At 52.1% G+C, this 13,646-nt stretch overlaps 1 protein-coding gene across 1 annotated transcript; it reads right to left on the minus strand.

The window, feature by feature from the left end:
• Positions 1 to 4,520: 4,520 nt before the first annotated feature.
• BARHL2 (BarH like homeobox 2) lies at positions 4,521 to 9,297 on the minus strand. The gene is made up of 3 exons (XM_021690247.1): positions 8,676 to 9,297; positions 6,601 to 6,826; positions 4,521 to 4,833 (listed from the first exon to the last, which is right to left on the minus strand). Exons 1-3 carry the CDS (start codon positions 9,295 to 9,297, stop codon positions 4,521 to 4,523), a joined length of 1,161 nt encoding a protein of 386 aa, XP_021545922.1.
• Between the last annotated feature and the right edge of the window lie 4,349 nt (positions 9,298 to 13,646).

Genomic DNA, 13,646 nt, shown 5'->3' on the forward strand with positions numbered 1-13,646 from the left:
ACTCAGACCGATAAAGACTTTCAAAATTCAGCCGGAAGGAGGGAAGGAAAAAAGTCCCTTCTGGGTCATCGCATCGCCCTGAGGCAGCTGACCTGTTTCTCCAATGCAAGAGGCCAGTGACACCTCCCTTTCTCTGAAAGCACACACTCTCAACCCTACACACTTACCCCTACTCAGCCTTGGGGGTGTTGAGCCTGCCAGAACTAAGAAGGGAGGGGCAGTGGGCCCTAGCCGTGCGCCCCAACTCCAGGGAAAGAATCAAGCGGTAGAGAGGCAGGCTGGGAACTGGCCAAGAAAGTGGCACCAGACAAAGACCTAGTGGGAGACTCAAGGAGCCTAGAGACACTTTCCAGGGTCCATGGGGGTAAACCCTGGGAAAGCCCCCACTCATCCTTCTGCCCACACCTCTCTAATCGACAGCCAAGGCAACAACCAGCTTTCCCTCACCAAGGATTCAGAGCTCTGCGGCAAACATCAGTCCCCTTGGAGTCTCCAACCTGCCCTTGCCCATTCCCACCAGTAGTTTTGAAAATTCAGTCTCTTCCCAAGCATGTTGACTTCAAGCCATGCCTGGCTTTTTAGAAAACTAAGTAGCTCTCTTCCAGTATATTTTTGTAACCACGTGGCTTAACAGGAACTAAAGTTTCCTTAGCCCTGGGGAGAGCTTTTCCAAATATTTTTAGAAAGTTAAAAATGTAACAACACAAACTACTCGCAAGCCACCCGTTTAAAAGGGGGAGGTGGGATTCAGCAGATTCCTGGGGAAGGGCTGCCTAGGCAAGGAGTCAGATGGCAGGGAGAGAGGAAGAGGGAAGTCTTGGTTTGAGGGTAAGTGGGTTTTATTTGCAACAGAGGAAATCCGTTAATTTGCCGTTGTGTGGGCTTTCATTTTAAAGGGTGGAGCAAAAATAAACTGATACAAGGTGGTAGGTATATTTGCTGGAGGCTAGAGACAAGCTGCAATCGTTACTTTACAACTCCTTGAAAATTGCTGGCTTGGACTAGACTGGCTGGCTGCTGGCCAGGGAGTCCACTTTTCACTTCCCACTCACTACAGATTTCTGTTAGGTTAGTTGGGGTCCTGGAGCTGACATGCGGGTGGGCAAATCTAAGGGGTCACCGTGGATGTTTAAAGACCTCTCTGAAACAAGTTCGTTTTCCTGGGTTTCTATAGGAAGCAAAGATTGCCACTCCAAGCCCCTGTTTTGCCAGTCCCCAACTTAATCACAGGACCAATCCAAATAAAGTCTAACAGTGGAGTGCCCTTCAGACACCAAGTGAAACTAGGGGAAAAGAAAAGGAGCACAGCTCCCAGGGACAGCTGTCCTCTGGGCCTCCACAACTGACTCCACATCTCCCATGAGAAAAGACCTTTGCCTGTCATCTTTGTTCCTTGCTTTTCAGGAAACCTAGGGTTGCACTCCTCATCTCTTAGCCAACCCCCATCTTTGTTGGGCAAGCACAGAAGAACAGAGAGACCCCTTTTGAGGAAAAGGATGTGTTTGCATTTGACTTTTAAGCAGTAGTTGGGGACGTTTGAATAGGGCACCAGCTAAGATGCTCTTCGCAGTACTGCAGCAGAAAGAAAAGAATGAAAAGAAATTCGGCCACTCAGTTTTCTTCCTGAAGCAACACCCACCCCAACAGCCGATTTGCCAACTTCTATACAATGGGAAGTAACCAAAACACATTTAGAGGGGAATCGACGCTTTTAGCTGCCCAGTTTAAGGGAGTTGAAGAAAACATGGCTTTGAAGAAAAGCAAATTTAGGAGGACTCCGGTGGACCCAGAGTCATGGCTAACAGCAGTGGAATATAAGGATAATTAAGAAACCTTGGCCTCTATAGACACAGTGAGTCCCCCTGCATTGTCCACCTATGGAGTCCAAGTTCAGCCTTGAGAGTGAAGGGACAGCAGGCTGGCTCCTCCTCAGAGTGGCTGGTGAGCTGTTGGCCAGCTGCTGGTAGCGGATGGGTGCTATGGCCTTGTTTGTATTTGTAAGTTTGTTCATGCATTTTTCCCAACTGGACCTGAGATCATTCTTCATAGGCAATGTGTGATGTGTGAACTCCAGTGACTTCCCAGGTCCCTCTTGTGCCCAAAGGTGACTGGCCCTGGGACAAGTGCAGACGAAAGCTGTAGTGCACCGCCCCCCCAGCCTTGGAGAGTGCCTTTTTAGGCCCAGGCAGACCATTTTTGAACTATTTAAACTTGATTGTAAAACCCAACAGCAGCTAAGATGGAACAAGGTGAGTCTGCTAGAATGCCCAGGCATTGGGCATTCCCCACTGGGCACAGTGGCACCCAGTTTCCAACCCAACCCAGCTGTCTGAGTTTGCCCCGACTCAGCCTGAAGAAAATGAGAAGGGCCAATCCAGACCCTTTTGTTAGAATCAAACAAGACCAAGACCACTTTTAAAGCAAATTGATGAGCTAGATAGAAATCTGCAAACCACTCCCTAATTAGCCAAGGTCTGATCAAGGCGCCTGAGGCAATTTCCTCCTGGATTTCACCTCTTTCTTCCCTTCTTCCTTCCCACCCCTCCCCAATACACACTCCCACAGCACTCCACTTTTTAAAAAATGTTTTTAACTCTACTAAGGTTCAACATCAGAGAAAGTTGGAGGATGGGTCTGGATGTGTTTTAGCTGCTTGTTTTAGCCCTTTGACACTGTACTTGGGCAGGCGTGAGGCTAGAGATATGAGAATACCCAGCTGGGGGATCTGACTCTGGCTCTTCAGGAAATGACCCTGGGGCTGGAGAAAGTGGAAGCAGCCCTAGAACTGAACCCCTGTTCAGTTGTTCCCTTACATAGTCTTGAATGCTGAGCCTAGTGGGGAGCCAATCTGGGGGGGTGCACCTGCAGCCCTGGCAGAGGTGCTCCCAGTATTTGCACACCCATTCACACACACACACACACACACACACACATTCCTAGGGCAGGCTGTGGACCTCCTCCACCCTCTGGACAGGGCCTTTCATTTCATGGTCCCAACCCCTGCAAGGATGCTGATAAAAAGCTTGGCACGCCTGTCCTGGCCAGACTTGGATCCCTGCTCCAAGGCATCCCAGCACAACGAACTCTCTAGGACAAGAGGTTCGGCCAGGGCTGGGGGCTGGCTGCCCGCTGGGGAATGAGAAGGCAAGGATCAAAGACGCAACGAGGGTTTGTTAGCCGGGCTTCTCCGAGTCCCCGGGGCGTCCTAATTGCGCTCCCTGCAGCCGCCCGCTCGCAGGCTGGCCTGCCGCGTGGGCACCGGGCTGCGGGCTGCAGAACAGCTGCGAGGCCCGAGGAGCGTCCACCCGCCCGCTGCCCGGCGCTGGGGACCCTCACTGCCCCGGGGAAGAGCCCTAGGAGCCGGAGGAGGAGGGGCAGACAGCCGCGGTTTGGCTGGGGCTTCCAGGCAGGCCAGGAGCAGGGCAAGTTGGCGGCCCACTTAGCCAGCACCAACAGCCCACAAGCAGAGACTTTTCCCCCCTGGACGGGTGGACTGCTCTGAAATCATCCACTTAAAAAGAAAGGAATTCACACATCAAATAACGGCTCGGCTCGGAAGAGGCCAGCAGGAAAACTGGCGCTGTTTTTATGTAAGTCAACCCAAAGTCTTTACAGAGTTTATAAATTCCTAATATTACGGGAGGGATTTTTTTTCCCCTAAACCAAGTCAGGCATTTCATCATAGTACATTCTGCTTTAGTAAAATCAGCTCCCTTGAATTTCATCGCTTGTTAAAAAAAGATAAACTTTATTTTTGTAATTCTCAATCACAAAAAAATCTATATTTTTGTCTAAGCATTTATTTTACTGAATCAAAAAGACATGAAAAGAAAAATCATGTTTTACTAACGTATATAAGTGACTCTTTTTTGGACAACATATAATAAATATGATATATCACTTATCACTCAGTCTTTCAAATGTACATTTTTTTTTTCATATTATGGAGCATGCCACTTTTCCAAAAGAAAAAAGGTCATGAGAAATCAGTGCAAAGTTCTCAGTTACCCTCCTCTTTTCTCTGGGGCAGACCTAATGTCCACAGCAACGCCCTGTGCCTCAGAATTTGAGGCTGTCTGTCCATCTACAATTCTCTCTGCTTCTCCGGCTTCCTCTCCATGCCCTTCATTCTTCCCTCCTTACCCCTCCCCCCTCCCTCCCTCCTGCTTGTCCCTAAAGTCATTTTTAAAAAGAGCTTGAGGTTTTGTTTTTGTTGATGCTTTCACTTACTGGTCGCACTTTGTGTGGGGTCAGCGATATCGCCAGTCACACTGCTGTGGGGAGCTTTCCAGCCCTGTTTCTGGGGGTGGGGAGATAGAGAGCGGAGGGCTGGTTCCTCTTTGGGGGGCCCCCCCTCCCACTCGTGAGCGGCTTCTTCTCTTACTGCTCCGCTTCCCGGGGTTGCTCCCGAGGGAGGCCCAGCGGCCTGGTGCGGGGAGCGGAGAGGAGGGGCAGCTGTCCGGTCGGTCGGGGAGGGGAAGGGACGGGAAGGGACTGCAGTGCCGTCAGTCGCTCATTCTTCACCGGGGGTGCGGGGTGCCTGGGATGGGGTTGGACAAGGGGTTGAGGGCCGGCTGCCCCCCGGGCCCCAGGCCGTGGATGAGCACGCGGGGCACCAGGGGCCGCTGCAGCTGGGGATGGGGCGCGGGAGGAGTCCGGTACATGCTGCTGTACATGGCTGCGGCAGCCGCGGCGGCCGTAGTGCTGTCCATGCTGCCCAGCAGGCTCGGGTGGTAGAAATAAGGCGACGGAAACATCCTCTGCAGGGCCGAGTAGTTGCCCGCCTCGGCCAGCAGCTCCAGGCCCACCGCGGTCTGCCGCTTCCACTTGGTCCTGAAAAACAGCGGGCGTGCACGCCCCCCTCCCAGCTGTAGGCACAGCCCTGGCACCCAGGCCCTTCCTCTCTCGCCCCCTGCCCGCTTCTCTTTCTCCGGGGACAGGAGGACGGCGAGAGTTCTGAGAACCGGGAATGAACCACATCTCCTAGCCCTCCTCCCCACCCTCTCGCCCACAGAAGGGCCCAAATTCAAGTCAATTTCATAAATTACACACTTAACGTCTGAGACATTCATAAGTGAAATTCTATAAGCTTTGCTGCCTCTTCCTGACCCTCTGTTCTGCTGTAGCCCCCTTATAATTGGGCTACTTCCCGAAACTTTCCTGAAGGCCAACGGAGACCACTCTTTCCATCTATAGGCGGTCTTCTCCCTCCTCCTCTAATTCCTTTCCCCAAGTGGTCCCCCACAATCCCAGAGTGTCCACTCTCTGCCCCTCCCCCTTTCTTCCAGGCCGAGTGAGAAGAAACCATAAACAAAAGGACACAGAGACTCCTTAGCCTCGGACCCTGTCCCTCTTAGTCCCCAGAGCTGTGAAGACACATCCCTCTCCTCAGGCTGACAGGACTTTAGAGCGGGTGGGGAGCTTGGAGCACGGAAGGCACCAAGGTTTCAAAATGGAATTTGTTTGAGGGAGGGTTCTCCCAAGGTGACAGCACCTCGGGGCCATTTCAGGGCAGGGGGTAGGGGGTGGGAAATGCATTTCAAGGTATTTTCTCCTCTGAGAGAGAGTAACAATTAAAATCTGTGATCAGCTTTTCTCGGTTTCCTCCTTCCCCCACGGTACCCCGCCAGGAAGAAGAGGCGAGCAGGCCTTTGCTCAAATGCCCCATGAAGGAACTCAGGGCTGGTGGGCCATCCATACCCGGCAGCTTCAGCCAAATTAATAAACATGTCGCCCATTTTAAATTGGCTACAAATGACACTAATGTTTTCCGACAGAATTAGGGTGGCTGAAACCGTATGTAATGAGACAGAAAATTATGGTAAAGATGACAACTGGATGGGCATTTCCAACCGCACTTATGGACGATTAGAAGACAAATGAGAGAAAAGGAGGGGGAGAAAAAAATCGAGACAAGACTGTCTACTGCCAGGCTTGGAAACACAGCACAACTTCAGCCTCAGCTTGCCTGGGTTCGCTCTACCGTTCAGGGGCCTGCCCGTGCTGCCAACCCCCTTCCGAATTTCCTTTCAGCGGAGGCAGTGGTTCCTGGCAGGCTCTGAGGTGACAAATATAGGGGACAGACCCTCAGTCTGGATGCCTGGCTGGCTGCCTCAGAAGCCAAGGCAAGGACATTTAAGCTGAGGCCAGTGGGGCAGCTCCTCCTGGATCGCAATGGCCAGGTTGCGTGGCCAGCTGCAGACATTCGGAACCAGCCGGGGGCAGGCCCAAAGGGGGCATGGCGCAGGCTCTATGGACCTGAGTGTCAGCTGCACAGATGTCTCAATTTGAGAAGGTGTGGCCTGATCGATTTGGGGGCAAAGTGGGGGGAGGGATTCCAGCCACTCGGATTTGAGAGGAAAAGTAGCATATGCTAAGACACTCAGAAGTGCAAAATGTTCCAAACTCCAGCTGCCTATCAGTCCCTCTCACCTTGGGGGTGTGGTTAATCCCTGCTCCAGCCTGAAAGCCCCCAGGGGCCCACTCTGAGGCCTCTGAGTCCCTGGAGTCTCCCGGAGCCAGGAGGGAAGAAGACTGGCGCTGCGGTGGTCGGGACCTTGATGGCCAGATGCCTTTGCCCCCCCACACAGCATCCCTTACCTGCGGTTCTGGTACCAGGTCTTGACTTGGGTGTCCGTGAGGTTGAGCGCTGCTGCCAGGTCCATGCGGTCCTGCACACTCAGGTACTTCTGCCGCTCAAAGCTACGCTCCAGTTGATTGAGTTGGTGGTCAGAGAAAGCTGTTCTGGCTTTGCGAGGCTTTTTGGCTCTCACAGGGGGACTCTCTCGGCTGCTCGTAATCTCCCGGTCTCCTTCTTCCTTTGTTCCTATGGTAGAAACCCAGAGTCGTAAGATAGTGTGGAATGGGAAGGGTGGTGTGTCCTCCTGGCACACACTTCCACATTCCCAAGCCAGCTGCTGGTCTTGGGGGACTATACTCCGCCACCCTCATCACACACAAACTTGGACCTTAGCCAATACGGAGGAAGAGAACCAATTTCTGGCCAAAGAGTCTGGAACTTTGTGCAGAGCTCCTAAAAGGGTTCTAAAAGGTTGTCTGATCTTCTCATCTTTGGAAGTTAAAAAGAAAAAAATATTTTACAATATAGGGTCCTTTTGTTATTGTTTCCTTCATGGGGGAGAGGGGGAGATCCTGTCCCATTCCTTTACTGTTTTCACTATGACTTCATTTTTTCTGATTTGGTATTTTTCAAAATATCTTTCTACTCTGTTGTTGTGTTTTGTTTTGTTTTTGTTTTTGTTTTTGAGGAAGGAGCACCTTTTTCATTTCACTTTTTGTTTACTAAAAGTTATAGGCATTTGTTTTCCCTTTTCAGATGCACTGGGGAAATGGTGGAATCAAGTTCTCTGCAGTTGCTTGCGTCAAGTCTTTTAAAGCTTCAGAAAGAATATGTCACCCAGACACCAAGTAGAGCTCAAAATCACTGAGCCCATCCAGGTGACAGCCCAGAGATTTCCGGATTCTATTTGTCAACTTTGGTTTTTTACTGAAATGCTGGGAAATCGATATGTCAATCCCTCTCTGTTTGTACCCGTTTTTGCTGCGCTCCTTGATCTTCCCTGCAGGAAGAACAATAATCTCTCTAATTGACCCACTGGGGAGGGTGGTGCACAAAAAATCGCCAGACCAGACTGTACATCTGTTTTGGGCACTATTATGCTAATGTTATAATAGTAAAATGAGGAGCCAATATCCTACCTTTCAGATAGTCAGCACACATCTTGCCCAGAGATGGCAAAGGTTAATACTAGTAACAGTAATAAACTTATTAGTAAAGGAAAAAAAAGAATTCTCCTGGTATGTTAAAACTCTTCTATCGTGCAAAGACCAGAACACTTCCTTATGAAATTGAGGAGAAAATGGAAAAAGGAATTGAAGCACAGTTTCAACTGCTATCTTCTGATTTTACAAAAATAAATAAATCCAATTCCACAAGATTTTACTTTCATAAATGCGATTTCCCAATTACTTGTAGAGAAACAAAATCTTACTGAAAAACAAATACTCGGTTGGGGCCATGGAGTAAGAAGGGTATTTTAAAAACGGAGAAACTGATTATAAATTTTTACCATAGGGGCTTCCCTATATTAATCACCATCTAATAAAAAAAAAAAAGTTGTTTTGGTAATCAACTCGGAAATTTTTTCTTCATTAAATCTGGTAATTCCTGTGATGTTTAGAAAATGCAGTGTGTGGGGGGACTGAAATAATTTGCATTAAAGAATAAACGCCACGTTGTAAACACACCCCTAGACACCACGCTAGCTAAGCCCGTTTCTCTCTCCCACCTCCCCTCATTCCCACCCCCCAGGTCTCAGCTAGAAAAATCTCTAGTCCTTCCCTTTTATCAACGAAAGAATTGCGCTCAGATCCCCTCCGCCTCCGCCCTATCCCTAATAAACTGAAATTAAGTAAAACAAAGAAAGGAGCAGGATGGCGGTGAAGGTTGTAACAATAAACCGAACTTCGGACCAGTCCTCGTGTCGCATGCCCAGGCCTCCCTCCCGCTTGCAGTTTTTGACCGGGGTGCGATCGCCCCAGGAACTCCCGGAATAACTCCGCAGCCGAGATGCGCGGGAGTCTGAAGGGGAGACCGAGAACCCGAGGACGAGAAGAAGCCAGATGGCTCGGGCGGTCGACGCGGCGCGACTCACCGTGGCATTTGATGTCGCTCTGGGAATCTTCCCGCTTGTCGAGTTTGGTTTTGCTGTCCTCCTGCTCGAGCTTTGGCCTGAAGCTCTCGTGTGCTGCGTTGCTCTCCTGCTTCGGGGTGTGGTGGGGAGAGGACACGCTGGTGCTGTAGGGTGCACACGCCGCCAGAGGTTTGCTGTCGCCCAAGATGTCCTTAATTAAAAAAGAAGAGGTGGAAGTCCTGGGGGCCGAGGCGGCCGAGCCCAGCTGCTGGGCCGGTTGCTGCGGCGGCGGCGGCGGCGCCGGCTGCTGTTGGGGAGAAGGCTGCAAACTTTGCGTGGGGGCCGCGGCGGGCGGCGGCGGCGGTTGGCTGTGGTGGAGGTGGTGGTGATGCTGGGGCCCTTCTGCTACCAGATGCTGCTCCGGGGGCTCCATGGTGACCGAGATGGGAGAAGAAGGCGCCGTTCCTACGGTATCAATCTCCGAACAGGGGGACGGAGTGGCCTGACTCCTAAAATCCGCGGTCCTGGCCTCGCCAAGCGGGCGGAAATCTCCATTCATCATGCCGGGGCTGCCCGAACTGGCACTGGACAAAATCGTGTCTATTCCAAAACTCGACCCGCTGGCCCCTTCCATTGTTGTCATTTCTACATGAGGTCCACGCCACTTCGCCGCTCAGCAGCCGCCCCGGCCAAGCAAAGGAAGCTATCGATCGTAAAACAAAATAAACACTAAACAATGTTGTCGCGGCTTTAAAAACACAAAACAAGTGGGGCGGGAAGGGAAGGAAGGATCATGGGTGGTGGGGTGGCAATCGGTGGGCACTTTCGACACTTTTTGTTTTCCTTATTCATAAAGTAGGGGTGGGGAGAAGGGGAGAAAGGAAGAGAGCGGGGGAAAGTTACAAAAATTGTTGAGGAAGAACGGAGCTTGCGCTCCGGGAACGACCGCGCACGTGGGGGCGGCGGTGGCGGCGCAGGGGACTCAGACGAAGACGCAGGCGGCGGGAGGTGACCCCGACGCCGCCGCCGCTGCCGCCGCCGCCTGGGGCTGCCCACAGCCTGGCACCAGGCGGCAGCGGCGGCGGCGGACCTGGCAGGTGCAGCGACCGCGAAGCCCTGGCGGTCGCGCGCCCCCGGAGCTCCCCGGCCGCTCCCCGAGGTGGCTGCTGCGCGCGACTCGGCCGCCCTGGAGCCGAGTTTCTGAACTTTCTCGGAAAGTTGCGGAGCAGACACCGCCGCAGTGGTCGCGGCAACACGAGACGGAGAGGAAGAGGAGGAAAAGAAGGAGCAGGCGCAGGCGGAGGAGGCGGCGGAGACGCGGCGCCGAGCGACTCCGGCCGCTGCCGGGCGCGTTCGCTTGTAATCCGGCTGCTAGCGGGCGGCGCCGACCCCCTCACGTGACGTCACGGCCACTGCCGCCGCTCTCCGCGCCGCGCGGGGCCCGCGCCCCCGCCGCCGAGGCCGCGCGCGGGGCCCCGCGCTCCCATTGGCCGCGCCCGCGCGAGCGAGCGACGCCAACGTCCTGGGAGCCAATGGACGCGCGACTCGCGAGCCCGTCAGCGAGCGCGGCTCGGGCCCCGCTGCTCTTTTGAGAACCTGCTCAACCCTTTGCCTGCAGCCTGAAGCCGAACACCTAGTCCTACAGTGATTCCCGGTGTCCACAATCACGCGTGAGGGCAAAGGCAGAGAGGAGAGGAGAGGAGAGGTAGACTAGAGAAGGGAACCCAGGGGGTAAAATTAAAAACCAAAAAATCCAAGTAAAGATTTGTCCGTTTTCCTAAGAAGTCCGAGGAGGAAGGAGAAAGAGGACAGTAAGGGAAAAGGAATCTGGCTGGCTTACCTTTAGACTCCAGCGCGGCCGCCCTCGCAGCATCCCCAAACACCCGCGGGTATAGTCCAAGGACACTGAGAGCAGAGGAGGGGGATCCCTGAAGGAATCCACGCGAAAGTGTGTAACTCCAGCAGCGGGACCTCTGGGTGGGCGGGAGGACTGCGAGCTCTGATTTCTCCCCCAAATGGCCCAGGCGCCCAAGCTGTGGCCCCCTAGGCGGCGGGTCCCTGAGAGGGGATGGAGCGCATCCACCCTGCACTCTCGGGAAGCCGGGTCGGGGTGGGGGAAGGGGGGAAACAGGCCTGTTGCTCCAAACCGCGGACGCAGTCTGGTCACCAATCAGGGCCCGTGCTGGAAGAAATGCCTGGCCAGACACTTTCTCCCGAGCGGGGTAAATAATGCCCGAGGCGTTCTCTAGTGGCGAGGGCGGCGATGGTTCACGGCACTGTCAGGCTGGCACGGGGCTCAGGAACCCAGGTGGCGGGTCCGCAGCACGCACTCCGCCTCGCCACCAGCCAGTTCTCTCTCTCTCCCTCTCTCCCTCTGCCCCCACATCGGGCCGCTCATTTGGAAAGGAAACAGTCACTGTGGATCCACTTGGGACCTGGAGCGTGGCATGACTGTGACGCCTCGTCGGAGGGTATCAACTTACATTATTTTCTCTAGGACGTCTCCAACCTGTCTCTTGTTGAATGTCAGAGTAATGGGAAGTGCCAGTGACAAGACGGCGTATTACTCCTGATTAAGTGCCGTGTCAACCTAATTAGCGGAGTAATTATAAGGTGCTAATGAATGATTCAAAGTTCTTTGAGTTACATTTTACTCCAAATTACCATTTTAAGAACCCTATGAATCTGAATGGCTGGCTGGCATCGCTTCCGTGACTAGGTGCAGAACGATGTTAGAAAAAGGCCTTTGAAGTCTCCAAGGGCTGGGCCGAAATCTGGGGTTTAGTTGCAGTTCTGAAGGTCCCTTTCCGTGGAACAGATTTTCTCCGTTGAGGACGGGGGACTGGGTGGTGTCAGGGAGGCAAAAGACCTCCTGGGACAAGATACCTCCTTTCTGTCCCAACTGCACCCAAGTGAACCCTCGGTCCGGGAGGGAGGAGGGGGGAGGTTGGAGAGTTGTCCTTCCTGCGCTTTCCTAGGGAATTCGCTGTGTTTGACCCAGAAAAAAGCCCGCGCTGTTTCGAGGGTGTGTTGAGCTGTTTCTTATTTTTGTGCCGTTTTTTCACGGTTCTGTCTCTGAGGAGAACAGCAGGGAGGGAAAAGACCAAGGCGAGGAGATGTACAATCCGGGCAGCTCTCGCTTTTCTCATAAGGCGAGGGAAGTTTGGCGGAGGAGCCGGGGTTGGTGAGCCGAGGCGGGGACGCGGGGCGAGCTGCAGGCACAGGCCCTAGAGGGCCGGAGGTCGTGCGGGGAGCCCCTCGGGGGCGCGCGGTGGGCCGCCCGGCTGGGGTTGAGCTCCTCTGGCCTGGGAAGCCGCAGAGGGCCTGCATGATGCTGGAGAGGGGTTGACTCCGCCGCCTTTGGAGCGACCAGACCCTCCTGGGAGCCTGCCGACGGGGTCTCGGCCTGCCAGCGGCGGGTATTTCGAAACCACCGGCCCGGGACTTGCGCGGGCATCTATCTTGCAGAAGGCCGCAGTGTCCCACCCATAAGGCCGCGGAGCCCAACACCCTCGTGCACCCCTGGCACAGTTGGCTTCTGTGGGAAGGGCGCTGGGACGGCCCGAGACTACAGGTGTATGCTACACATTATTCTCCCTCCAAATCTCAATTGGCGTTTTTCTCATTCTGACATCACCTGCCACTCCCGAGATGGAGTGCGTTTCCTCCCAAACCTGGGGTTCTACCCGCATTTTCCTCGCTGACTATTCTGGGTGGGAAGTGGGGAGGAGGAGAAAACAAATTTGAGGTCCAGAACTAAGGGCACTGCACAAATCAGTTATTCTCGACCTTGATAAATAATTCATTTAAGCCTGTTTTTGTTTTGTTCCGACGCCTAAAATGACTCATGAGCTCAAAAGGCTGACCGCACGGCTTGTGTTGGGCAGTTTAACGGATTTTTTGCTTGGAATAATTCACAACATTAGCAAGGGAGATAGAAATATGACCCTAGGAAAAAAATGAAATCTAAAAAGAAAGGGTGAGAGGAAGGTGAGAGTTTGAGATGAGTAGTGTTCCTTTTATGAAAACTCTGAAGCAAAGAAAACGGAAGCCCAGTAGGCCCCACCTTGTGAAGGTCTCAGATCATGTTTTCTTAAGAAAAGGTTAAGATCATGGGAGGTTTCTTTGGGTGGGGTGTTAGGAGATCAGCTTTCCACATCACAATTGTGAGGGGATAATACAACCTTGACTTTTATCAAGGCTCCTATCTTTGGGTCCCTACCAGAGAGGATATGCTAGTGGGGGCCTGAATATCCAAAAGAGGGACTCAAAGACCAGACCGCAAACTTAATGAAAATCAAATTCTTCAGAGCTGGGCTTTTGTTTCTTAACTTTTTTCAGTTCTTTTTTCTCCATTCCTCTTTTGCCATTGTTTTCTTCTCTGAGAGTATATATAATCTATACGCCCAAGAAGTCATATACTTTCTAGCAGAGCAAACATACTTAACTTTTTATTTAAAAAATATAAATTCAGAAATAGAACAGGGTGTAGACTAATCACACTTTCAATTCCCATGCAGAGGAAAAGAAATGCATTAACTGGATTTAATCTCAGATTTTACCACTGAATTTAAGGTAAAATAAATATAGTCCCTAAAGCGACATAAGTTTGAAAATGATCTCCACTTTCAGGCCTTCGTTTCCTTAAAAAAAAAAAAAAAAAAAGACGAAGAAAAAAACTCTTTAATTTTTGGAAGATTCTGGAATTCTTACACAGAAAGCAGTTATTTGCCAAATGTGGATAATAGAAAACAAACTTTTCCTTCTGCTCTGAAGGACACGTCAGTCCTGATTACCACTTAAGGTGCTCCCTCCCCACCACAAATAATGATTCAAACATTCATGTATTTTAACAAGTTTTGTTCCTTAATACACATAGTCTCCTTCGTTCACTTTAACAAGCGAGATTTGGGGTTGTGTTTAAACTGGAGCATCAGTTTTTTAAAGGAAGTGAACTTTGAAGAAATGCACCTATAGATTACGATGAATTTG

The sequence above is a fragment of the Neomonachus schauinslandi genome, chromosome 4 (genome assembly GCF_002201575.2).
Source record: "Neomonachus schauinslandi chromosome 4, ASM220157v2, whole genome shotgun sequence".
Lineage (NCBI taxonomy): Eukaryota > Metazoa > Chordata > Mammalia > Carnivora > Phocidae > Neomonachus > Neomonachus schauinslandi.

What these genes read in the sequence shown, in the direction of transcription:
- BARHL2 (XM_021690247.1), bottom strand. Translation starts at nt 9,297, where the DNA reads ATGACAACAATGGAAGGGGCCAGCGGGTCGAGTTTTGGAATAGACACG. An exon ending in GAGCGACATCAAATGCCACG is followed by an intron (nt 6,827 to 8,675) that starts GTGAGTCGCGCC and finishes TTTCTACCATAG; the next exon opens with GAACAAAGGAAGAAGGAGAC. An exon ending in ACCTGGTACCAGAACCGCAG is followed by an intron (nt 4,834 to 6,600) that starts GTAAGGGATGCT and finishes GCTGTTTTTCAG; the next exon opens with GACCAAGTGGAAGCGGCAGA.